The following is a 26242-nucleotide window of genomic DNA, read 5'->3' on the forward strand; positions in this document are numbered from 1 at the left end:
CACGTGACTGTGTCTTCATGCTTGAGCTGACAGGGGTCGTGAGCCATTACAAACATGAACCAATTGTTTTTCCGCGTATATGTCGTCTTTTCTGAGTAGGAGATATGGACGGGTTTAAAAGTAAAATTATAGATGGAATTGACATGCTATATATAAACAGACAGGAATCAGGACATATAACACGCCTGTATGTTTAGCCAGGCTAGCGTGCATTGCCATTGCCCGAGAGGCTGTGCGGAAACGGTTAAAGGATGCAGGGTGCTGCGCCCTCCCCCCACCCACATGGAGATTGGACCCTTGTGAAGTCATCATGAGCTTTCCGGGGCACAGATCGATCTCTGACGAGAGACAGCCTTGAGTCCTGATCGTAATCACCTGAGATGGTATAAGTTCATGACTCTTGGACACCGTCACTGTTTTTCTGCCTGAGATCATATTCAGGCGATTTTTAGGCTGTGTTTGCACATAAGCTTTTCTTGCCAGGCAATATCAGACAAAGCAGCCTGTGGTGGTTTTTTCTTTGAAGACAAGTACAGCGGGAGAACAGTGTCTCCTTCTATTTTCGCCACAAAGACTGACGGCATATATTAGGTGCACTGCTACCCACCTTTCTCATCCTCATCTCAACGCATATTCATCTCGATCTCTGATTTTATTTTCTTGCCAGCCCAAACCCAGAACAAAGCATGAAGATAACGCTAGCGTCTGCTATAGCACTTCTTCTGTCCACGACCGCCACCTCTCTTACGGTTCCAAAGTCAGACGTGGCCATCCGCCATGGCGAACTCACCACACCTTCCTACGACGCCATAGATCTTGAAGGCAAAGATCTGCAGAAACGACGTGGAGGTGGAGGAGGTGGCAGAGGCGGAGGCGGAGGCGGGAGCAGTGGAGGCGGAGGTGGTGGGCGTACGGGTGGACGTACAAATGGAGGTGCCTCCAATCATCCAGGAGCTCGTCCAGGGTCAACAAGCACGACTAGTAACCGTGGAGGCACATCGCCCGGTGGCTCTGGACAACGGCCCACGTACGGACGTGGTGGTGGGTATTACAGCGGGGGTGCGACTGTTCCTTATCAATCGGGCATTCGGTCACCGTTGGGTATTACTCCTTTCTTCCTCCCTGTCGCTGCGCTGGCCTTCTTCCCTGGTCTTTGGCTCTACGGAGCATACGCCTACCATTACAACCACCCTTATCATTATATCAACGAGACCACGAACAGAAACGAATCGATGCCGGTCATCTGCTTGTGCGGAGAGCATGCGACATGCGGATGCGATGACAACAGCAATAACACGTACTACGAGTCGCTCTTCAACGGTACGCAGCCTAAGAACAGCAGCATCGTCAAAGTCACGAATGTCAATGGTACGCAAACCATTGCCATCAATGGGACCCTAACCAACGGGACAACAGCGGACGAGGATACCGTGGATTCGGGTGCTACCATGACGGTAATGCAAGCCAGCGGGTACTGGGCGATGGCTGCCATTGCTATCAGCGCGGTTTATACTCTGTGAACGGAGGGCTTCATGGAGGTAGTCTGGTTGACCGTCTTGATACCCAGTTGTGCTCTTTCTATCGTTTACTAAACTTGCAAGTTGACTTAGATTAGATACACCCCGTGGCCTGCATTGATTATTACTGCCTGAGCACGTGTATCAATAGCGCAAAATATAAATCACACAGCATCAACCTGAACAGCTACATAATAAAACGCTTAATGAATCAGATGGCCCTTATAACAATCGAACAAAAGAAATAATCCCCATATGAAGCTAACCTAGCAGAGTAAGTTAACTGGGAAGGTCAAAACCAATAAGAAATCTCCGCGGCTAACATATTCCCTCCTTGCCACCATGTCAACGTCTCTCGGGAACCATTTCTCAAGAAGCGCGTGCAGGGTCTTTGCGCGTGCACAAAGTTAGCTTGTTTAATAAAAAAAACCCCTTTAAAATAGGTACACGGTTTTTTTAGTTTACCAAGGGACACTTTTATACAGCACTCTGATAGATAGCACGAACAAGTCTGCTAGTAATAACAAGTCCCAAACAGCGTCAAATCTGGGGGCTATTTCATTCACTCCATTAGCACGGGCTCAACGAAGTGAGCAGTAGGCGGCTGGTTGAAGATTAGGTCGGAATTGCACCCGCATTTTGGCCACTTTCCCGAGATAGAGATGCCCGTGCTCAATCAAAGCAACTGTGGAACAACTAGCGTGTCCGGGACTCTGGGTGAAACCTGTACCGTATGCGATGAACCGTGGAGCCAGTGTTTGTTGACTGCCGCACCATCAGCAATCATTTTCTGTTGCAGAATCCGGAGCAGGTAGAGCATAATATGTTGATGCCAGGATATCGCGCTTGATGGGTCCTGGGAAATTGAGCAACGTAATGCATCGCGCTAACATTCAACGTTCTAACAGAGGACCAATCAACATGCTCGATGAAAAGCTTCGTCTGCAGACTAGAGAACCGTGGTCCAGTTTATCTTGACCAGCAGGAACGGCGACAGGAACGGCGTGACGGGCGTCTAACTTTTGCGTGCCAATCGCCCCGCCAGCCAGCGGTGCTCGGCCCCTTTTTGTCTCATCCTTGACCTTAGCTATCGTTTGTCTTATCTCTACTACTGCATCCAACAACTCTCGTTGCCATTGCCCTTTCTTCTTTTCCTCGACTACCAGGACTGTCACTCGTTCCCAGTCCCATTCGCTCTTTGTCTAGCAACCTATTTACATACCTCCGACGCGACGATCAACAAGTCATCCACTCCTTCCTTCATTCCATAAAAACAAAACTATCAATCGCAAACAAACAACCACTTCAGTACCCTCTACAGCGTCTCAATCCTCAACTCCAAGTCAACTACCAAATTACATACAAAATGCAATTCTTCAAGACTGTCCTCCTGGTCAGCGCCGCCTTTACCCCGGCCCTCGCAGCCGTCGCAAACGGTGGCAGCGGCGAAACCGAATCCTTTACCTCAACCCGCACGACAACCGTCACCGTCACCGTCAAGACGTCCACCACTTCTACTTCCACCCCCACCTATACGCCCACCTCCACGAGCACGCCCGTCATCGCAACCTCCTCGTCTACCGCCACGCCCACGCCCACTCCCTGCAGCTCCTTCGTGATCACCAAGGTCCACTCGTCCACTGTTGCGCCATCCTCTGCGCCTTCGTCTGTCGGTGCTAGCTCTGGCTCTGGATCGTCGACCATGTCTGTTTCGCCCTCGGAAACCCCCTTCACCGGTGCTGCTGTCCCCGGCGCGAAGTTCTCGGGTGCCGGTGTGGTTGGCGCTGGGTTGGCCGCTATGGCGTTCTTGCTCTAAAGGCCTCCATGTAAGGTTGAGTGACTTCTTCCCGTATTTTGATACCTTTCTTATCGGGTCTCGTGTTCTGGGTCTGTTCTGTTCCCTTCGGGTACATAGTTGGGAAGGAGCATGTACATAGATCGCATTTTCTTCTACATTTCTTTTTGACCCTCACGCCTGCGGAGGTTTATCTTATGAATGGTATATTTCTGGCTTTTGATGTTGTAATGCACGCGGTATATTAAGATTTAATAAAGGAACCAGCAGATAATGTACAAAAGAGATGTAGATATATGTGCTTGGTCACCAATGGCACATGCCAGGATTAAGCAACATTGATTCCGCAAGTGAAGTCTAGCATCATAGCGAATGAGAGGGACAGTGGGCGTCAATCTGTCACTAAAGAATCAGTATATAGAAAGTTCCGGCCCATCAACGAACGTAATTGGGGTATAGTGCAGTAGAGAAACGAAAGAACGAGTCGCAGAAGTATCAAAGTGGTCAAGTAAAGTGATGAGTGCAGTTGATGTAGGTCAGCAGCACCCTGAACGTTTCCTGTTATGTGATCCGCTTACTCGGAAGACATCCTCCCACTCGCCCATGCCCGCCCTCCAGTCACCGCCTCCTCGTCGTCTTGTATTCCTGCGGTGAAGCGGAACAGCACTGTCTTCAATCGTCATTTGGCTTTTTATACTTGAAGCATCGCTTGTGCCATGGCCATAAGGACTGCCGTCCCCGTATTGGATACCGCTCTGAGGGTCGTCGGGGTCGATCTCACCAAGTTCAATCTTGGTAAGAATAATGCGCGCTAGTCGTTGGAAGAGCTCTTCCACGCCGTCTCCTGTGAGGGCTGAAACCTCAACCACCGCGGGAATATTAGACCCGGCAGCCCACTGAGAAGCTTCTTCGATGCTGACTTCCCGACCGTGCGAGGCATGCGTGGCTGTCATTCTGGTTGCTGTCCCAAAATTGCTCGAGCGAAATGAGCCAGCGGTTGATTCGTATGGAAATGATGATTGCGGGCTGGAAGTGCTAGAAGGGGTTATAGGGCGACGCATTCCATCCTCGTGGTAATCGTCTTGTGTAAGATCTGTTTTATTCCCGGCAAGAAGAACAGTAAGATATGGGGACGCAAGGGCGCGCGCGTCCATTAGGAAAGTCGGAAGAGAGTTGAAAGACGTGTAAGATGCGACATCGTAGATGAGAATCGCTCCCGCAGCGCCTCGATAGTAGGACCTCGACACTGAGCGAAACCTCTCCGTCCCTGCGGTGTCCCAGAGTTGCAACTTGATCCTTGTCCGTCGGGGCCCGGTGCCCAATTTCACGACCTTAGAAGAGAACTCGACTCCGATTGTTTGCGACGATAGCACTCTCCCTACAGGCGCAAAGTCAGTGACAGAGGCCAGGGAAAGTCAATGCTGCGGCTGTACATTCGTTCTTTACATATCGGTGAAGCACGCAGGACCTGAGCTGATGTAAGCTTAATCCAGAATGTGGGTATTTGAACTCACTTTCCGGCACCACTCGGTCCCAGGAGAATAATCTTCGCGAGATAATCATACATGCTCTCCAATTCCTAGGCCAGGTCAGAACACGATGAGATGCGGGAGATGCGGGCGGCATAAGCATGTCGAGCATACCTGATTTCGTTCTGGAAGAGTGGAGGCCGAAGAGACATTTGAATGCCCCCTGTGTCGCGCCATCGTGCCTGGCACCGGCCATCCAGATGGTAAAAGGAAGGAGGGCGGGGGATGAAGGAGCGGCAGTTGCCCTTATGATGGGGTCAGTTAGTCTCGACGCCCCGCCCAGTCCGGTAGGTAGGTAGTGCATCAGTTGCTCCACCATGGTTTTGGAATCAGCTTTTATCGCTATATCTGTTTCTGGAATAATTCGTCCGCAAAGTGCACATCTTTCTTGTTCGAATTGACTTATTCTCCAAGCGTGTGAGTTTGGCCTCACTATTCAGGCACAGTATGCGCTGCTCAACCGAGGCTGAAACGCCCACCACATGTGCTACAGCCGAAGATATTGGCATTACAGGATGAAAGACTGTCGCGGACTTTCTCGTCCTGGGAAGTGCCATTATGGTACACTACTGTCGTTACGTCCTCGAACGGAAAGCAGGGAAGCTAAAATACGGATCTGACGCGTTGCACAATCAGTGATGTCTCTTGCGCATCTGAACCAGGGTGCTCCATCCCTGGCAGCAGCCCTTACTCATGGGATGCTCACACCAACAGCACTTCACAGGACCAGACTGTATATCCGCATGCTGAAACTTTGGCGCGTTCATGGACGGCAGCAGCCTGTTGGCCAAAGAGTTTTGGTCCCAAGTAGCGAGTTCTTGATCCAAGGCAGCCGACAAAGGATCAGAGACGGCCAATCCCGCATACACCTCGGATGGCATATCATGCCAAAACTTGCACTGACAGCAAATTACAAAAAGTTTAGGAACAAGTTGCCCTAGGTTCCTCTTTTTCGGCGCTTTTTTTGATTCTCCTTTCGACTTGGCAGTGACGACCTCGCCGTCTGAAACTCTCGATCTGATGGATGCAATTTCGTCTGCGGTATTGTAGTCTGATTCGGAGTTTTCATCCTTGCTCTGACTTGGAGGCGGCCTGCCGTCAAGCTTCAAATCCGGCGATCGTGACAACGCTCTGCTGTTTCGCTTGGGGCTCTTGGGGGGCACGGTTGGGGAGGAGTCTCGTTCCCGACGCGGGGGCGATAAAGTTCCAATCGCTTTGGGCTTGCCACCGCTAGGGCCTATCACTTTGTTTAGTGAGTTATAGAAGCGCGGCTTCATTAGTAGTGCTGATGGAGCTAACTGACTAGTAGGCTTCGCGCCACCCTGTATAACGCGGCGAGCATTTCTTGTCTCCATCACGGATAGTTCACCGATAACATTATGGCTGGAGGCATTCGAGCTCGGCAGCGCGTTAGGTGAACCTATCGCACTAATTTCTGAGCGAGTCGCTTGTTCAGCGACAGGCAGCGTTTGCGGCCGTACCGTATCAGGGACCTGAGGGCTCGTTAGGGTCACTGCTCTGGGGCTACTTGTAGTGGCGGAGTGCGATTCCGCTAGAGGAGAGGATTTGAATTTCTTCTGATGCCTCTGCACGACCCCCTCCGTGGACGCTCTGGCTAGTGGGCTTCTAACCCTGAGCGTGGTTGAGCGTGATCTATCGTCGCAAACAACCGGAATCGAGTCCTGATGGGCGCGTGAAACGTGTCCAGGCGATGATGGCATTGCACTTCTTCTCTTGGATGCTAGGCTCGCCGTAAACAATTCCCGATCTAAATCTGCGGGCGCAGACGATGATATACTTTCGGCGGCGCCCTCTTCTCCGTTTTGCTCGGGGTTCTTGGGAGCGATGGTTGCTGTTACTAGCGACTGCGGTGACTCTCTGGGTGGCCCAAGCGTGGCGTTCTTCCTCGCAGCTAGCTCTTCGGATATTGCTGTGCTTAGACGTTCTGGCAAGGTTGAGGATAAAGCTGGAAGCGTACTTGGCTCGCCATTGCTACTGAACTGATCCTCGGCCCCATCGTTGGAGCTACATCGAGACCTTGACCTTCGCCTTGAACTTGAGAAGATAGACGAAAGACGCGAAGGGGGTCGAGATCGCGACTCATCACCGCTCACACTTGATGACCTACTTGAACTCCCAAGAGGCTGTTTCTTTGACAGTTTCCGGGACTCTCTTCTCAGTACCGATGTGTCCCCAGTACGTTCTGCCTCTTCCAGTTTGAGCAGCCGTTTTTCAAGCTCCAGTCTTTCCGCTTCCAATCGCTTCGTAGCTCGTCTATCCTTTTTCTGGACGACGGCGACTCTCGGAGTGGCCCGATCCTGTTTTGGCGGCGGGTCTGGGAGCGGCTCCAGATGGAAAGATTGGAGCGAAGAGTGTTTTGATTCCAGAGTTTGCAGGCCCGTGGTTTTTGAGCTTAAAGACGAGTGTGAATGACGACTGTGTCCTGTAGAGCTGATCTCGGACGGTCCGTAGTTTGCATAGTCGAAGGAGCCGCCGGTGGCCACCTCCTTTATCCATTAATAACACCACACAGACTCGCCAAAGTGCCGAACTCACATCGCCGCCTTTATCGATATGGAACATTCGCTGCAACTGCTGCGTAATAGAGGGCCTCCGAGGCCTTCGGTTCTCACTATTTGAGTCGATGAGCGCTGGCATCTTGAGACCCTAACAATTGCGCAAGATCTAACAACAAAGCTGGATGGCAATCATTCTCAGTGAAATATAACAAGACACAGGTTCAGCTCGGCACCGAGAAGACAGATAATATTAAGCGATCAAGTCGCACAGCTGACCCTAGCAGATCGGGCATAAAAGGTCAGCCATGACAGCGAACACAGAGATTTCTACAGCTCAAATGGCATGGGTGCACAGGTCACATGAAGGTGAAACCTGAAAGGGAACTATGGTGTGAGCACAGAGCCAATTGGCCAAGGCCGCTGCTCGATCTGACTATTGATAGTATGTACGCTTGCTAAAAATACCCCTCCAGTTTTCTTCGAGTCCCTCCGCAAAGGCGACAGGCAAGCTTGGAACAAGTATTAATGAATGTGCCGGCGGCAAAGTACACTGAGTATAGATTGAAACTGTTGACCAAAATGACTATAGTGACAGGCAAAGATCAGCCAGTACCGTACGGAGTAGGTACGCTGACTTCAGCCTCAGGCCCTCAGCTGATCTTGCTTGCTTTTTCTTGCCTGTTCATCTGAGAGTCATGGAGCTGTGCCCAATCTCCATGGCTCTCTGATGACATGTTTGCCCTTTCAAGTAATACTAGAGTACAGCCACACTTTCCAGATATATAAAGTTGGACGTCATTTCAAATGAACCCAGCACCATACCCCGCGTCATCCTCCGAAAACCGCCCGGCATAACCAACTCACAACAAAACCTGCAAAAATCTAGCTAGCTTTATGGCAGACAAATCGTACGCCCCTCCAGCTCCACCCGGGCCACCTCCTGGTTACGATGCAAGGCCTCCGCCACCATATCACAACTGGCAGGACGCAGTTCCTGACACTGCAGAATTTCCGCCGCCCCCAACATCAGGGAATTACTACTCGAATGCTGGGAATGCCTCTGCCGATGACGCCGAGCGTGCGCATAATTTTTGCAATAGCACTCCGCTGTATCGTCCTGCCCATCCGCCCACTGTTGTATACAACTCTGCTCGGAACTATGATATATCGCCTATACCTCCGGCTGAGTTCGGTGGCAGCATCTCTGGACACCACGGACGCTGGAAGGGGCTTACCAGAGACGGGAATGGCGATTGCGCTCTGCTAACGAACCTACCTCTCTATTTTGCACTGGCAGACTCGCCATTCGTCACGAAAGGAAAGAAGACTATCTACTTTGAAGTCAAACTGCTTGGTCTCCGTGCAGGGCCTACACCGAACGATGCTAGTGGGCTATCTGTAGGATTTGCGGCACAGCCGTACCCAACTTGGCGATCCCCGGGATGGGAGAGAGGCAGCCTCGCGGTATTCTCGGACGACGGATGTCGCTTCACGAATGATTCGTTTGGCGGGAAGGACTTTACAGATGCGTTCAGAGTGGGCGAGACCGTCGGTGTCGGAATGACCTTTGAACTTTCGGAAGACCTTGTTTCCGTACCAAAGCTGAAGGTCAATATATTCTTTACCCGAAATGGCCAGCACTCCGGCGGATGGGATCTGCATGAGGAGATAGATGAGGAAGCCGGCGGTGTCGAGGGACTCGGTGGTGAAGCTGACCTGTACGCGGCTGTCGGATTATTTGGGGGAGTTGACTTTGAAATATGTTATCATCCCGAAGGCTGGCTCTATCATCCATGGTGAATTGAACTAGCATGAAAGAAAAGTGGCTGACATCGATTCAAACAACCCTTTTCAAATTCTACCTCAAGCGGTAGCCACTACAGCCCGCGGTGCTTAAGGCCAGAGGAGGTATAAACGCGCAGATACCCACAGAGCAAGACTATTTTAGGCTTAATTTTATTGCATGGAAGGCAATATGGATAGAGCGCTGTTGGGGCTCTCTACCACAAAATTCAAACATGATCCGTTTTGTTGTATGGGCAAGTCCATCCAGATCCATGAGACGTGCTGTCAATGTTAATATGGTACAGACAGTCAGCAGTCAGCATGTCAACCAGTATACACGTAAATTATAGGCGCCCATATGTGCTGTATAGTATGGTAGGCTACCCGTGGCTCATTAACTTGTGTCCTGAGCAGCTCTCTGCATCTTATTCCTTTTCTTACCTCCATCAGCATGTTGAGCTTGATATTCACTGAGCGGCCCCCGCGCGAAGAAAAAGACAGATTGTATGCGTTGGTTGTCCGAGCTGCCATAACTTGGTTATCCTCAGCTGCCGGCAATAGAGCCACTTGTACCACTGCAGTAGTGTAACAGCAGCCAATGGTGCTTAGGAGTTGAATTTTTATGTTCAATTTCTGCATTTCGCGGAGACGCCACAACTCTGCGAATTGCCATCTCGCCTAGTATCTCGCTGCCTATATAGGCCCTCGGAGCTTCCTAGCTAGAAATCCTCCTTGCCTGGGCAGGGTTGGGTTGCATCGTGCCACTGGAAACTATCACCGTGCTTTAAATGGCTTTTTTGCCTCTGCTGGATTTTCATGAGCTTTTGAAATATCAAATGCACTGTGACAGCCCGGCTGTAGTATGCCAGCCGCCCGGACAGCCGCCCGTGTAGGTCGCTTCAATGACTGCCTTTAGGGTTCGACGAACGGAAAAGACAGACCGATTCTTCCTACATAGATAGCAGTAAGCTCACCACTCCCTGGCTGTATGAAATACACCCGTACTGACACCTGCGTACAGCTCTTGGTCTATGCTTGTGCGCTCTAAACTCCCAAAGCCCCGAAACCTGAAAATTTATGATTACATGCAATAGCTACTCGTCACTTACCTCACAAGTTCTACAAACTAGCTAGCGTACACTCTCCGCAGGTCAGACTCTCACGTACCATCACCGCAGCCCAAAACAGTGAGACCATGTTTGACTAGGGTCTAGCCACACTATTTTATAACACGCCTGATCGCATAACTCTCTAGACCGGGTAGGAGGGGCATGAACGGGCGTTTGACGTGGGTGAGCAGTGCGTGATACCAGAGCCCGGACGAGCTGCACGATCAACCAGGAGGATTCCCTGCCGATCCTTTACCACGAAGAAAGAACTGTACATTAGTGCTTCGGGGGGAAGCACGAGGTACATCTCCGGGTGTCTTAGGGAGCTGCCGGTAGCAACTGACGTGCAGAAGAGAGCCAGGCGCTTAGCCGCTGCGCCATGTACCTGAGATTTTGACGTCATGGTACCTTATTCTGGAGGATGCTGTGATCCCTGGCTTCCAAGTCAGAGTGAGGACAAGGTTGCATTGCGCCACCCTGTATGCGTTTGCATATTCGAAGGTATGCCAGCTACCCGGACAGTCGCCAGTGTAAGTGGATGAGAAAGATAAGGGAATTCCACCATCAACGTGGTAGTAGAAGCGAGTGCAAATAGACCGTAGTGCTACTGGGTCTCAAGCAGGCAATGGTACCTGCATAGGTGTCGAACTGCATCCCGGTTGCCGAGGACGGCCGTGCCTTAGATTCTCGAAAGGACTTTAGATGTTACGGACTCGCAGTCAAATCTGCTACTAGAAATCTCCAAAGATCACATGGAAGACATCTTCTAAAACAGACTCGCTTGATTCACGAGTCAAGCAAAGACTCCTGGGAGACATGGAGTCTAGAGTCGAACGGAAGAGCGAGAAACAAGAGCGAATGAACTGTTTGCTCTTATTGCATTTGCACGGTTATTAGGTGCATTAGCGTTGCAGTAGTGCATGTCACTAACCAGCCCATGAAGTGATCACAACCCTACCACAATGGGGAACTTCCAAATAAGCTGTGACCACGGAGCGCTGATTTGGTTGGCGATAAGCTGTCTTTGAACTTTTGAAGATCACTCCTTGACAAACAAGGAGCTCCTCCGTGAACGTTTCAGCCTCCCGCAAAACTAGTGCAGTACGGCTTGACATTTTATCGTAAGATGAGAAATAATAATAGTACTGTGAGACTGAAAGACTGCTTCTCGGCCACTAAAGTCTACCAGGCAAGTGTGGAGTCTAGTGGCGGCGTATATACTCCACCATTGTTAGGACATTCAGCAATTGGAGCTCAAGCTAGCTCATTATTTTCGATTTCCTCGATGCAAGCCCTGGTCGTCTGCTTCGGAACATGTCGGTAGCATAATGAAGGTCATAATGGAGTTATCATTATTATCTCCCCGAAGAGCCTTTAGCAACGCAAGGGTTGATAAATTCGCAAGAAGCCGAGGAAAATGCTCGTGCTATTTCTAGCGGGTAATAACCGGGATCCAACTGCCCGCGACGCGAACTAACACAAACTATCAATGATGCAGACTGCATTCGATCCAGAGTAGATGATCGGGGAAAGGTACTGATATGTGATGCATACCGACAAGTGTTTAGATTATATCCTTGAATTTCGGTTGTTGAGACGAACTTTGTCAATAATGAGGCTGGAGACGGCACACGCAGGTTGCGGCAGTTCAACCTTTCAGGATAGGTTAACGATAGTTAGCCCGAGAAAACGTCCTGTCCAGCTGCTGGAGGCTTGGGCTGCGGGCAGTGGAGTGCCGGAGGCTAAGATAGTAGTAGCGTAGTATTCGAAGAAACTCAAGAAATTCAATTCCCGTGTACTCCGCATCATGAGGAAACAATTGGCATTGCGTCAGTCGTGTCCGCAGAGGTTGTTGCAGCAGGTTTCTCCAGGAGATATCGCACTTCATATTGGGATGGAGGTCCAGACTCCAGACTCATGCTCTCGCGAGCGAGTCGGCGACGCTACAATTATATTGTCACGGAAAGGTTCGCTCGGCCGTTCCACCACTCTGTGCCATCTGTGGGCCTTCAGCGCATGGTCCGTGCAGCCGAGATACGCGTCTGTTTCACCCCTCAAACTGGGTGAGCAAATCAACTCGGCATCCTTCATCTAGAGATGCGGTGCTTGCTATTTCTGGTAAGGAAGGATGCACCGACGGAGTGCCAAGAGGTAGCGACCTACTTTGTGGCTGCTAGAGGGCTGCAACGTCTGCGCGGCGTCAATTTGTTGGGTCTTCTCCTTCGGCTCATGTTCCGAGGTAACCAAGATGGGATATCTGATGATGCCCGTCACGTCTGGACAGGGCAATTATAATATGGCAAGCCATACGGCAGGCCTGGTGGAACAAGACCAGCCTAATATCGTACTTGGAATATTAGATAGTGTACTTTGAGTTTCCCAATGCAAAACGACCCTGGACTGGAATGCAAGCCTTCATCATAATAGCAAGGGTGGTGACGCTCGAAAGTCTTGGTTGAACCCCGTTCGAGGTGTCTGCAGGACTCTTGATAACCATTGGCAGGATGCCTGGCTGTGAACACCCGTCTGTGCGACAGGATTTGACTAGAACCTCAACTTAGCTTATGCAAAACATAATCCGTCTAGGATCGGCTGACTCAATTGACTTTTAGCCGGGCGAAGAGAAGTGTCCTGTAGATAGGGGTTCTGCGAGAGACAAGTCTCGGTCCAAATGGGCCCATCATTTGTTCTCGTCCACGGCCCGTTTGCAGTCCGAGCGCAATCCAGATAGATGGCGGAAACTTTACTTTATTATCAATTCATGGTGGTGCAATGATAAATTCAGAGAAGTACATTAGAAACTTAACATACCGAAGTCACGACCACAGAGATCACCATGAATCGTAGATGGCAGACCAGCCATAAGTATAGCCATAGTGAGTTACAGATTCCAGGACAACATCCAACGATAGCAGAAAGGAAATATAATCATATTGTCCATCCTTCGTGGCTGAAGGATGGCACTCGAATTCGTATACACCATTTCGGCTCCCCAGTTCCCACCAAGGCAATAGATCATATCAGTTTGGCTGGTGGAATGTTTAATATACGGGGTTGGCATGATCGCCGCTCGATCACTGGGATCACCAGGAAAACTGGTGATGATAATGCAGGCCAGCGGATACTGGGCGATGGCTGACCCCGGCTGACAAGTATATTTAAAGAATGCTGCTACTCGTGTGTTCGGAAGTGAGAACACATCCTCGCGCCGACGACAGTAATTGACTGAAGCTATTCTGCCTCAGGCACTAATTGCGCGAGGATATATGCCGATCGCACGGGTCGCACGAGGCCGGGGTCAGTGTTACCTGGGATGCAAGAGTTCGATTCTGGAATCTTCATTGTACCTCCAGCTATCTCTTGAATCTTGCCAGGACTGAGGACGGAGGTACTTTCCATAGCCTCAATGCAGAAATACCTCGACGACCAAGAGCTGACTCTGCAGTCTGCCCACGCCTCTAGCAGCCCAGTCACAAAACCCACCCGTTCACTAGCCCATCCAGACATTACTCCGTGAGTTAATCACCGATAATATATTGCAGTTGCTCGGTTCATTCGCTGGTCTAATTTAATAAATGAAAGTACAAGTACAGTACTTCGTACGGACCACGGTAGGTGCCCACTGCAGGATTGCAAAACCAGATCGGGGAGCAGCTGCATGCTCCCCTGCTAGCAGGACTGCGAGCCGTCGGCCCTTCAAGCCTTGTTTATGATGATAATAGCACAAATGACAATGGCAATGAGCCCGCTGGCTTCGAGGCTAGGATCCACCTCCCCACTCGACTACTGCAGTAGTCGAAGCTCGTGCGCCGCCAATCCTTTCTCCACTCGCAAAGTATCCTCCATCAACTCATCTAGGATTCTAGATCAGGGTCCCGTCTGACGCACGAGGCAAATTACACATGCAGCTCTCTGAAAACGACAACCGAACGGCTCCAGTTCTAGGTTCATTGGCTAATGGACGCGCTGGATACCGGTTGAACGTGCCAGCCCTAGGTGCGCTCAACCTCTTGTCTCCGGCAAATAAAAGTCTCCAATGCTGCTGTCAGAGGTTCTGCCCTCAATAAATATTTTCTTATGTGACCTGGAGGCGATTTTCCTCAAGCCTTGAAGAAATTCGTGTTTCGTTTGATTCTATTCACCGGACAAGAGCCTTCCTTTTCTTTACGCTTGGTCGGAAGTTCTCTGCCTATTGTTGACAAAAGACTTGGAAGAACTGGATTGGGAGTCGATCAGGCTTGAGTTAAAAGGATAGAAGGATAGCATTTCTAGTCCTGAGCGTTAGCCACACAATGCACATAACGTATATGCGAGCGTTCATCGCTCTATTGTCAGTGCTCTGAACCACTATATAACTGCCACTAACCTTTTAGTGTCTATCGGTATTTTCGACTTGTTGTGAACCTCATATCGTTCTATACATTCAAGCCCATCCCTCCTCCTGAGGATCCGAAATTGACGGCCAATGATGTGACCGTCATCATCCCCACGCTAGATGGCTGCGGCGAGGAACTAGAGAGGACAATCGAGACCATTCTGATCAACCAGCCCCACGAGCTCCTTCTTGTCACAATTGAGGCAAACCGGAAGAAGGCCGAAGCTATGTTGGGCAAAATGCCGGCCACGAGAATTCGCTTATTTACGGTCACGCACCCCAACAAACGCCGGCAAATGACTAGGGCTATCCCAGAGGTTACGACGGCAATTACGGTGTTTGCGGACGATGATGTGATTTGGCCACCAAAGGTTCTTACCTGGATGCTGGCTCCCTTTGAGAAAGACGACCGATATGGTGGTGTGGTAACCTGTCAACGGCTCAAACGTGCCACCTCGCCTACCCTGTCACAGCGAATTTGGGGGTTCCTTGGAGCGCTCTACCTGGAGCGAAGGAACTTTGACTGCGCCGCTACTACCCACATCGATGGTGGACTTCCTTGTATGTCTGGACGTACCGTCGCATATAAAACGAGTATCCTGCAGGATGAAGCCTTTACTTATGCTTTTACGAATGAAGGATGGTGGTTTGGCAAGTATCAACTGAATGCTGATGATGACAACTTTATTACCCGCTGGATGGTATCGCACGGCTGGGAGACTTTTATGCAATACCATCCTGAAGCAGAGGTTCAAACGACCTTGGAGGATAATCCGACATTCCTAAAACAGTGCGCCAGATGGTCCCGAAGCAACTGGAGGAGCAATCTGACCAGCATGTTCGACGAGGGAGATATATGGCAGTGCGTCCCTTTTTCTTTTTCTTTTTCTCTTTCTTTTTTTTACCAACGCTAACGAGCTACCTGAGCAGCCGCCAGCTTTGGAGCGCGTATGCTGTTCATATGACGACTCTCTCTCCTCCAGCTCTTCTCGGTGACTTGGCCCTTATCTTTTTGTGTCATAAGGCGACTGCTGTTGAACAATATCATGTCTTTGCAATGTCGTTTCTTGCCGTCTGGATGTTTGTCAGCAAGTTCATCAAACTTTTGGGCCATTACATACGATTTCCGGTCGATTGGATCTTTCTTCCAGTGTCCATCATTTTCGGCTATTTTCATGGGGCGATTAAGATGTACGCTGTGATGACACTCAGTGCGGTATGCAGCCTTCACAAGTGAAAAAAAAAAGCTGATGCTAACTCTGGCAGACCACTTGGGGCAGCCGAGAAGGTGCCGATGATTTTGACGAGGAACGTATGAAGAAGCGACCGGATGCCGATCCTCTCAAGAAACCTTACTATCCCAAATTCAGGCTCAACGCGAACGATTTTCATCACCGATTGGTGCCTAGCGTAACCTCGGCCGATATATCCTGAGACCTTTACGCTAGGACTGTTGTTTATTTGAGCTCACGAAGATAACGCTTTTCTTGAATAACAATTCCCTCTTCAGCCAACACACTTGGATTGGGTGTATCACCAATCTTTGCTGTCTTGACAACCGCTCGGCTTGACTGACACTACCGGCAGTATATCATGAAAGGTGTTTACTGCGATGGCTGCTTTCCTGCTTTCCTTCGAAGACTGTTATATTATGTAAAGTATAAAAGCGTGGGCGGGTTCTTGTCGCTTCATATGGTTTCTGTCTGATCAGAATTGCTGTTAGTCTTCACATGTTAGATCGACAACCGGAGGCTGTTTTATCTCGCCCTTGGCAGCGGGTATAATATATAATAAAACTGGTCATTTTATTGCAAGCTGATCTGGTGATAGCAATGTTTGACTGGAAGTTGATATTTTGCGGCACAAAGTAACACAATTTAGAAAGTCAGTGCTCCCTGCAGGTGCCAGGTGGAATCTTACGGAGTGCCAAATCTTGACTAAGCAGAAATCTGTTGTTTTGATTCACCGCCCCTCTGACCAATTCCATGAATAACCGCTTAAAGCCGAAGTTACCCCTGCCCTCTAGACCGCTTGTAGCTGTTTGTATGTCTGGAAAATAAGGCTTCGAAGCATCGCAGGCTGCCGTACAGAGGTCTTGTTGCTTTGCTTACAAGGTTTTTTTCGGCAACCACTTGGTCCACTGGTAAGCGGGCCTCCAGGGTATTTTCGTACTCGCTCAGTAGAACGTCGTGGGCTCTTGCCTTCAGTCGGGTTTAGGCAACAAATGTCTGCATCTAACGCCCTGCAAGGTAAGAACAAGAACCTCTTACCTCTGTCGTGGGCCTCAGAAAATCAGTTCCAGGTTTAAAAGTCTTCCACCTGATAAGTCCACTGACTTTGTCAGCGTGCTAAAGTAGCTTTCTTGAGTTGGGAGGAATTGTTGAGAATAGGTTGTTGAGGCCAAGGAGTTTTGTCAGGGCAGACAGATTTCTTGCATAGGGTAATCAGTGGATGTGCTTGTTTCTCTTTCTCACTAGTTAGTTTTAGCAGATACTTTACCTCGCGATGGGGTGTAAAAGAAAAAAACGCCCAGTGTAATGAGACTGTCCTGCGAGTTTAGACAGCGAAGTGCAGTGCTCAAGCTGTTTCTATGTTGGTATTGCCTCGATATCTTTAATGAGGACAGTGCATGATGCCGGGAGTGTGGTAGCGGCATTAATGCTGGTGTTTGATAGTTAATAGGGCAGGAAGGTCATACTGCCGCCCAGGCTTAGGGTTATTCAATGCTAGTACGTAACCCAATTACACTGGACATGTTGCACAATCCCGAGATGTAGTGACAAAAATAGTATGCTTGGCCGCTTGGAAGTGTCGTAGAATGGATGCTGGTGGTGGAAAAGACAGAGGTAGAAATATAGAAGCATGTTTTTAAGATGGCTTATGATCCGGAGAAAGAACTAGAACATCAGTAACAAGGATAAGTATAATCCAGTTATTCTCACTTTCACTCTTTATATTGCTCACCTTGTCTCTTTCCTCAGGAGCTTCTTAACAACCCTGTAATGCTGTAGCTCCTTGCCTTCAAGCTTGCGAGATATTCTCACTATCACAGACAGGGGAGACATCGAGTAAGCTTCACATCTTGGTTAACTTCTCTCTTGTACCAAAACTGGGCCTGGATGCACAGGCTAAATACTGAAGCTCATATCAAGCTTAACCATCTGCAAATGCTACCCATCACAAGAGGACTTTTAAGATCTTTACCTCTTTCAAGGTCCTTGATGTAAGTCAGACCTGAACTTATGTTTAAGCTCAACCTGAGCAATATCTAAAAGCTCTATTGGTCAATGATCGCGGGCTTTCTGTACCATGGAAGATGTCAAGCAAAGTCGACCGGGCGCTCTACTCGTTTTGCCCGAAGGACCCTTCGCAGACCGGCCTCTATGATTGCACAACCCAACTCATTGGCACAAGGTGAAAAAGACATTCATCCAGTTTATCTTGCGAACTGCTGGGCTTCGATGAATGGTATTTGAAAGGCACAATGGAAAAGGTTTTGCACATAGGAGGTCTGCAAAACGTACAGAGGTCTGGAGTACAACTAAACTGAAGAAAATGAATTAATTGAGTGGTCGATATATTACGAATTCGCCGCATTTGGCCGCAAACCTACCTAGGTAGAATCGTCATATTTCTTCGATCGCGAAGAAAGGCAATGATTAGGACTAAGTCATATTTCTTGTGCGCTTTGTTTGGTGCTCAGGAATGTGCCTATAGTGGGCAATCATGACAAATTAGAAGTGGCTCACTGCCTGGGGAGTTGCAAGTTTACCCTGAGGATCAGGGCTAATGCAAGCGTCGTATAGCCGTCAGTCCTAAAGAACGAGGTTCTTATCAACTTTGCGTTAAAGGCAGCCCTGAATTCCGATCCGCTTTACGGGGTGCCATGATGCGATTTATGTTGAGGCTTCCCACGGCTATGCCTGAACTGTTAGCAGAGTGCACCATTTTGATGGGTGAGGCTTCTTGCCTCGAGTAGAGATACAAGAGCCAGGAATAACGGAGTAACCATGCGTGCGGGGTCAAACCCACCTAGGTGAACCGGAGTATGGTTCCGTACTGCTTGCGTTGGTAATGGGGGTACAGCAATTTTCTTCACCAACGATAGCGAAATGGTGTAGGAACCTACTACCTGCCCTTGTGAATATTCTGACCGAGGCTAACCAGGACACTCTTAACTTATCAACCACAAAACCTCGACGGGTTCGCAGGCCCCGAGGGAAGAGCTCAATTTCCATGTTGACACAAGACGTTCTTCAACAATAGGGACATGGACCTAGCACCAGACCGCTAGCCTCGGCCAAGACCCTTCCGATGAAGAAAGATCAACGTCATGGTGACACAGACGAACGTGACCAGTTAAGTAGTTTGAGTTCTACACTTGTATAACTCCGTCCATTTATACTTTTTAGCTGTGTACATGTATACCAGAATCTCCAAGTATACTGACATTGACTCGTATCTGCCATATCTCTTGCCTCCACTACGACTTAATCTCCTTCGACAGAGTGATTACTTGAAAAGGTATATGCCTTATAAATGGCTAGAGTCAGGTTCCTATTACTACGGAGTATCTCACTATATGTCATTTCAATGTATATATGGTGCTCTTAATCTTAAAGGTTTAAATTAGGGCTATAGTTTGGCTAGGTTAGCCTCAGGCTCTCGGAATAAGTAAATACCGAGGTAATAGGCTTAGTGAGGGCAGATCTTTCCGCTTTGGGCGAACCCTGTCGAGCAGCTCACAGTTGATTTCCTACTATCAAATCACGGAGTACGGAGTAGTACTGTTCCGTCGGCTCCAATAAACCAGTTCAACAAACTTGGTCCCTGACAACAAGCCAACAGCTTACTTTCCGGTCTATCATCGTGTGCCTTGTTTTCCAGTATGGTCAGAACGGTGATATCTCTTCGAACCTCCGGACTCCTTGCCGCAAATGTCTCAAAACCGCGCGCTCTTCATTCATCCCCACTGAAGGCAGCTATCGCACACCCGGTTACTGCTCATGGACCCCCTCCTGAAGCTCCTTCGCCGTCCCCAGACTTTGTTGCGCCATCAGAGACCAAGCCACCCCAGGAAAGCGAGCCGCAACCACGGCCAGTTAAGAGACCTACAGCACTGAGGAAGCGGTTCTGGAAGGACGTTGACGTACAACGAAAAGATGGTGATCTTCAAGTCCCTGTCATTTTTAGTTTCTGTCGTTTTTAGTCTCGACTAACACCCACACCAGCACATACAGGGAGCGATTACCAAGTCCTGCTAGACAGACGGCCAGTCCGAACTTCTTCAAAAAGCGTCCTGTCGGTACCGTCCACGAAGCCACACCTGGCGCATGCGATTGCTTTAGAATGGGATGTCATGAATTCAGCGCAACAAGCTCTGAAGAATCACCTGATTCCCCTAACATCCCTCACTGCACGTGCGGCTGATATTGCGCAGGAGGACGCCGCCGGGGAAACAGTCACACGAGAGCAGATAATTAAGACGGCGATGCGTTATCTTGAGACGGACACTTTACTTTGCTGGGTGCCTGCAGACGCCAATGACCAGGAAAATCTCCGGAAAGCTCAAATGAGGGCTGCAAATGATATCATTGCATTTCTAAGCACAAAGGTATGGCCGGGCGTTGAGATCGTGCCTGTCTTGGACGGAGATAGTATCTTCCCTGCTTCTCAGTCCGAAACAACAAATCATGTGATCCGACACTGGGTTCGAAGTTTGGAGGCCCACGATCTAGCGGCTCTCGAAAGAGGTATACTTGCGTCCAAGAGTCTTCTGGTTGCTGTCAGGCTAGTGACCGAGTGGAGCGAGAACTTCCGCCAGCTGCAACAACTGGATCAAAAGAGATTTGGTATTGAAGAGGCAGCTGAGGCGTCCAGCCTCGAAGTCAGATGGCAAACGGATATGTGGGGTGAGGTCGAGGACACCCACGATGTCGATAAGGAGGATCTGAAGCGACAACTTGGAAGCGTTGTCCTTCTGGTAAGCGGGAGGTAACTTGCGGATGAGGTAACCTACGAATGTATCATAGTCCTGGACATACAGCATATAATTTAGATATATTGAGTCAAATACAGCTGCGCATACAAGTAACTGATTCAAGTAACTGTGACAAATGGTTGAAGATGGTGAAGCCGCCAAGGCGCCGCGAACGTCACCGAGATCGACGCCCTGCCTTCACCTTCATTGTCTTCAACCATTTGTCACAAACCATTTATCATCAGGAATACCCTATTTATCCGACTCCGTCGAGTCAAGACCGTACCTATGCATAGCTAAGGCATGTCGGAAAAGGGAGAAGGGTAAGTGCCACTTTGACAGTTTGGTTCAGGCTAGCTTGCATGAGAGGCTTTACGAGTCTGTTGGCCATAGTAACTTGATCGGCCGTCTTCGAGGCGGAAATTGAATTACGGTGATGAGTGATAAGTGACAAGTGACGACATTGCTAACGTACCCCGCCTCCATCTTTAGGCACAAACGCTCCAAGAGTGCTTTGGCACTGGCGGTTTTGCATCGCGACAAATCCAAAGAGAATCACGAAGAGGCTGGCAGTCGCGACAACGCCTCGCCCGACTCTACCGCTTCGTCGCCAGTTAACAACAGCAGCAGCCTGTCTATATCGGCCGACTACGTACCTAGAGACGTTCGGAAATCGCAGGCAACAACCATGCCTTCAGAATTGGAAGTTCCTATGCCTCCAGACGGCTTGTCTCTTGACCAGTCCGTCAGAACTTTCCGCCTCTTCGAGATCCTGCGTAGCGGCGACACGACCGCAATCTCCAAAGCTATCAAGGAAAGCAATGATCCACAGTGTGCAAACAGCCTGTCAGGCACAACGATCCTCCATCTAGCGATCCAGTGTGCGGAGCCTCAGGTCGTTGAGTATGTACTGTCGGCCGGTGACGGTATCGACATCAATGTGCGGGATCGAGAGGGCAATACACCCCTTCATCTTGCTGCCCAGCTCGGTCGCGGGCCTGTGGTACGCGAACTACTGAACCAACCGGAAATTAACGACTCTATCGTCAACTACCGTGGACAAACGGCGCTGGAAGCTTCGCGAGCGCCAGAAATCTTCCAGCAGTTGCAACTTGCTCGGTCACTCTTTATAGACAGCAAGACGAAGGAGCTCCAATCACTGCTCACAGACTATGATAAATTAGAAAAGTTGTTGGAAGAGCCCCGCGTTGAGGGTATTTTGGATGTCAATTCTCTGGACCTCGTTACGGATCCCGCCACCCTGCAATCAGGCGGCACCCTCCTACATGAGGGCGCTAGGAAAAAAGATACAAAGCTCATCCAGATCCTTTTAATGCACGGAGCGGACCCTTTTCGTCGCGACAAAAAGGGCAAGCTGCCACAGGATGTGACCAAGGATGACAGGACACGAGCTATTGTCAAGAAATCACCTGCCGCCGTCATAGCTCAGCGGGGTATCCAAGAAAAGGCTATTCTGGGTACTGGCCCGACCGTCGGGTCCTGCGGTAAAGACTCTCGCGAGATGAAAGGCTACCTGAAGAAATGGACAAACTATACTAGTGGGTACAAGCTGCGATGGTTTGTGCTCGAGGATGGTGTTCTAAGTTATTACAAACATCAGGGTAGGCCCCCAGTGTCAAAGTGAGAGTAATAAACTAAATTGTCCAGACGACGCCGGCTCCGCCTGCCGCGGAGCAATCAACATGAAAATTGCGAGGCTTAACATGGATTCTCAGGACAAAACCCGTTTCGAGATCCATGGCAAATCATCGGTCAAATATCATCTCAAGGCAAACCACGTTGTCGAGGCGAAGCGTTGGTTCTGGACACTCAACAACGCCATTCAATACTCGAAAGATGAAGCCAAGGAGGAAGAAAAGCGCCAAACAAAGGAGGAAGCACGTTGTCGAGCTTTACAGGAATCTCTTTTGGCTCCTCCGGCGCCCACAAAACTCAGCACCCACACATCTCGTACCACTCTCGAGGGCGTGCCTGCTGACGATGACGGGTCGTTGTATGGCTCTCTAGAGCAAGGACCATCCCAGAGTGATATCAACAGGGTGGATGAACACCCTGTAGATGACGAAGACGATTATGCCTCGAGCCGCGAGACACCGCCTACCGACAAGGATGCCATGAACATCACTGCACAGTCTGCGAAGCTTCAGCTTGATATCCTTGCTAGCGTTGCATCATCATTACAAGCGGAGAGGTCAAATAACCCATCCACCATGCTTTCGGACGAGGCGGTTGGCCAAGCCTTAACTGCATACGAGGGGGCCGTGAGCAGCTTGAATGATTTGGTGCAGAATCTTCTGAAAATATCTCGAGATCGCGATTCATACTGGCAATATCGGCTGAACCGGGAAGCACATCTCCGTAAAATGTGGGAGGAGAGCATGGCACGCATTGCCCAAGAGCACGAAGAGTTACAGTCCAAAATGGGCGAGTCGGAGGAGAAGAGGCGGCGTACGAAGCGAGCTCTCAAAGAAGCACTAGAAAGCCACTCCATGGACGATACGAAGCCACAGACTCCAGAGGGCGAGCGGCCGCCGCTACATCGCAAAAAGTCCGCCTTGTCGGAAATCAGTATTTATACATCTGACTCCGATGATGAAGAGGAATTCTTTGATGCTATTGACGCTGGAGAGATTGAGGTTGTAGCGCCTACAATCTATGAAGGAGAGACTGCTTTGGACAAACTTCGTGCTATAAGACGGTCGGAGATTTCACCGTCCTTCAAGGGCTATGAAGAGCCCATCAGAGAGAGGCTCAAAATGGACTATGACAATCGGCCCAAAATCTCGCTTTGGGTAGGTACACCTTTCTAGGCAATAAAAATACTAACTCTGGTAGGGCATTCTAAAGTCCATGATCGGAAAGGATATGACAAAAATGACTCTCCCTGTCTCGTTCAACGAGCCTACATCGCTTCTACAGCGTGTAGCTGAAGATCTCGAGTATACAGATCTTCTCGATATTGCAGCCGACCAGACTGATTCCATGGAGCGACTGGTATACGTTGCCGCCTACGCTGCAAGTGAATACGCCTCCACTATCGGACGTGTTGCAAAGCCGTTTAATCCGCTCTTGGGTGAAACGTTTGAATATGTCAGACCGGATAAGGGTTATCGATTTTTTGTTGAACAAGTCAGCCATCACCCACCAATTGGAGTTGCTCTGGCCGAATCACCAAAGTGGGACTATTGGGTGCGTCCTCTCAAATAATTTTCACTTTATACTAACAACTCAGGGCGAATCGTCTCTCAAATCCAAATTTTATGGCAAATCCTTCGACATCAACTTGTTGGGCACTTGGTTCCTGAAACTTCGTTCTGCGTCGGGAGGCGAAGAGCTCTACACCTGGAAAAAGGTCACGTCCTCTGTTATTGGCATCATCACCGGTAATCCTACCGTTGACAATTATGGGTTGATGGAAATCAAGAATTGGACCACCGGCGAGGTATGCTACCTAGATTTCAAGCCTAGAGGCTGGAAGGCGTCTTCAGCGTACCAGGTGACAGGCAAGGTTGTTGATAAAGAGGGGTCGCCCAGATGGAGTATCGGTGGCCGATGGAATGACAAGATCTATGCCCGCCATACTCCCGGGTTTGAAGCAGCAGTGTCTGGACAGGATCCAGAGTCCGCCAAGACTATTTTGGTCTGGCAGGCTAATCCTCGTCCGACTGGCATTCCGTTCAACTTGACCCCCTTTGTCATTACGCTCAACGCTCTTACTGATAGCTTGCGACCGCAACTCCCACCCACCGATACCCGTCTTCGTCCAGATCAGCGTGCAATGGAAGAGGGCGAATACGATTTCGCTGCTAACGAGAAGCATCGTGTCGAGGAGAAGCAGCGTGCCAAGCGAAGGGAAAGGGAAGCCAATGGCGAAGAGTACAAGCCCAAGTGGTTCAGCAAAGACAAGTGTTCGATCACGGGAGAAGAATACTGGGCGCACACGGGCGACTACTGGGGCTGCAGGGCTAAGCAGGATTGGAGCAAATGCGAGGACATTTTCTAGCGCGTGGCAACCGCGTTCTGCCTGTGTAATAGCATACAATAAATATTCTCTTCTGTAGTCACGTGATGGTAGTGGATGGCTCAGTCATACGATTCTCACCACTGAACATTTCTCTCAACCAACACAATGACGGGCGAGTTTACTTGCGGACGCTGTCTGCAGGCACTGCACCGCTTCAGACTCCCCTTACGATTGAGGAGCCCGGCTCTCAACAGCTATATCCCTTGCCAACGTCGCTCATTTTCATCGGGCCTGATAGCATGGCGAACAGCGACGTCGGATATCCCCGATCCACGGGCTCTCTTGAAACCGAATAACCTATTCCACAATTTCTCCCAATCTCCATCGCCGGCAATCCGACAGCGTGCAGCCTTTATCAAACAAAACGCCTTTTGCCCTCATCCTAGCCATCTGCAGACCCGACCGGACGAACCCGAGGGCATTGCGCCTCCGGCTCATTCACACTTTGAATGCCCGGATTGCGGCATCCCTATATACTGCTCTGAGGGACATTGGGTGGATGATTTCGAAGCCCACCTGGAAGTCTGCGAAACTCTTAAACAGATCAACGAGGACGACCATGATCTGCGCTCCGGACGTTTCTTCCCGGAGTTTGCGATGCCCGGGCTGCAGGACGAAAACTTTGTCATTAACATGACAAATTGGGATACTTTTCTTTACACGAGAGAGTTTGATGCTATTAATGACGACCGGAGCATGCGGCAGGTGACGCGGATGCTCACATATCCGCTTACCATTGGGAGTGTATTGCATGAACTGAGCCCCTACAGTATTCGAAAAGATAAGAGACTTACAGCTGAGGGTCTCAGGAGTATCAGCGGTAAGCCAACCTTATTCTCTCAATTAGCCAAGCTAAAATTGTAGCCCTCCGGTACTCTCTACATCCGCCTAGGACGGGAGAGGGCGTTGATATCCAAGGCCTGCGTGTGAAGGCACCTCCGGTGCGAATTTTTATCCTAGGAGCGCGTGCCGAATCGTCTCTACCTCGCGATGTGTGGCTTCAGCTGAGTCACATCTTCCCGCGGTCTCTTATCAATCTCATTTTCATTGGGCCTGAGAGCATGGCGAACCGCGACGAAGAATTTCCCCTCCCCGAACGAACACCCGAGAATCCTTTTGGAGGAATCGTTGAAGATAGGTTAGGAGGTCAGATGAAGATCACGACGTATGTGGATTACTTCCACACGATGTACAAGGCACATTACTTTCAGCCGTTTGACCCGTACCTCGACTGCATTGTGCTCTTCCACCCGGGTCTTGGACATCCTGCCAGCTCTCACGAATGGGAGGAAACGCTACCCCTGCTCCTCGAGACCAAGGTCCCCATTATCACCACTGGCTACACACAGTGGGATATGGAAAGGGACATTGACTGGGTTCGCGAGAAGTGCGCTGGTGAGTTTGACATCCTGCTTGAGCCTGGTGAGAACATTTTTCGGAGTCTGCGATGGGATCTCAATGACCTTGACCCGCATGACGTCTCTTGTGGCAATTGGGGGTTGTGGGCGTTCAGAGGAAAGAGGTATATTCCCTGCCTTGATTGAGTTGCCAAACGCTAACCTTTATAGATATGAAGCACGTGTTATAT

The 26242-nt window shown here is 49.8% G+C and overlaps 8 protein-coding genes across 8 annotated transcripts; 6 read left to right on the plus strand and 2 right to left on the minus strand.

Annotated features, from left to right (window-relative positions):
- Nucleotides 1–686: 686 nt before the first annotated feature.
- On the plus strand, nt 687–1520 carry DSM5745_10766 (uncharacterized protein; the record flags this gene model as incomplete). The annotated part of the gene is made up of 1 exon (XM_026752782.1): nt 687–1520. One exon carries the CDS (start codon nt 687–689, stop codon nt 1518–1520), a length of 834 nt encoding a protein of 277 aa, XP_026598800.1.
- A 1363-nt stretch (nt 1521–2883) lies between these two features.
- DSM5745_10767 (uncharacterized protein) lies at nt 2884–3333 on the plus strand (the record flags this gene model as incomplete). The annotated part of the gene is made up of 1 exon (XM_026752783.1): nt 2884–3333. The coding sequence occupies one exon, from the start codon at nt 2884–2886 to the stop codon at nt 3331–3333; it is 450 nt and encodes a 149-aa protein (XP_026598801.1).
- Nucleotides 3334–3848: 515 nt separating this feature from the next.
- Nucleotides 3849–5018, minus strand: DSM5745_10768 (putative Ras family GTPase (Rab4b); the record flags this gene model as incomplete). The annotated part of the gene is made up of 4 exons (XM_026752784.1): nt 3849–4690; nt 4746–4780; nt 4827–4891; nt 4956–5018. The coding sequence occupies 4 exons, from the start codon at nt 5016–5018 to the stop codon at nt 3849–3851; spliced, it is 1005 nt and encodes a 334-aa protein (XP_026598802.1).
- Nucleotides 5019–5473: 455 nt separating this feature from the next.
- Nucleotides 5474–7424, minus strand: DSM5745_10769 (uncharacterized protein; the record flags this gene model as incomplete). Its single annotated transcript, XM_026752785.1, has 2 exons — nt 5474–7348; nt 7398–7424. 2 exons carry the CDS (start codon nt 7422–7424, stop codon nt 5474–5476), a joined length of 1902 nt encoding a protein of 633 aa, XP_026598803.1.
- An 830-nt stretch (nt 7425–8254) lies between these two features.
- Nucleotides 8255–9160, plus strand: DSM5745_10770 (SSH4 family protein; the record flags this gene model as incomplete). The annotated part of the gene is made up of 1 exon (XM_026752786.1): nt 8255–9160. One exon carries the CDS (start codon nt 8255–8257, stop codon nt 9158–9160), a length of 906 nt encoding a protein of 301 aa, XP_026598804.1.
- Nucleotides 9161–14546: 5386 nt separating this feature from the next.
- On the plus strand, nt 14547–16063 carry DSM5745_10771 (glycosyltransferase family 2 protein; the record flags this gene model as incomplete). The annotated part of the gene is made up of 4 exons (XM_026752787.1): nt 14547–14584; nt 14628–15491; nt 15560–15845; nt 15896–16063. 4 exons carry the CDS (start codon nt 14547–14549, stop codon nt 16061–16063), a joined length of 1356 nt encoding a protein of 451 aa, XP_026598805.1.
- Nucleotides 16064–19517: 3454 nt separating this feature from the next.
- DSM5745_10772 (uncharacterized protein) lies at nt 19518–24633 on the plus strand (the record flags this gene model as incomplete). The annotated part of the gene is made up of 7 exons (XM_026752788.1): nt 19518–19794; nt 19861–20612; nt 20906–20932; nt 21118–22231; nt 22278–23422; nt 23466–23819; nt 23863–24633. 7 exons carry the CDS (start codon nt 19518–19520, stop codon nt 24631–24633), a joined length of 4440 nt encoding a protein of 1479 aa, XP_026598806.1.
- Nucleotides 24634–24759: 126 nt separating this feature from the next.
- On the plus strand, nt 24760–26198 carry DSM5745_10773 (putative mRNA processing protein (Mss51); the record flags this gene model as incomplete). The annotated part of the gene is made up of 2 exons (XM_026752789.1): nt 24760–25474; nt 25519–26198. The coding sequence occupies 2 exons, from the start codon at nt 24760–24762 to the stop codon at nt 26196–26198; spliced, it is 1395 nt and encodes a 464-aa protein (XP_026598807.1).
- Nucleotides 26199–26242: the final 44 nt, after the last annotated feature.

The sequence above is a fragment of the Aspergillus mulundensis genome (genome assembly GCF_003369625.1).
Source record: "Aspergillus mulundensis strain DSM 5745 chromosome Unknown scaffold_16, whole genome shotgun sequence".
In the NCBI taxonomy this organism is placed as follows: domain Eukaryota; kingdom Fungi; phylum Ascomycota; class Eurotiomycetes; order Eurotiales; family Aspergillaceae; genus Aspergillus; species Aspergillus mulundensis.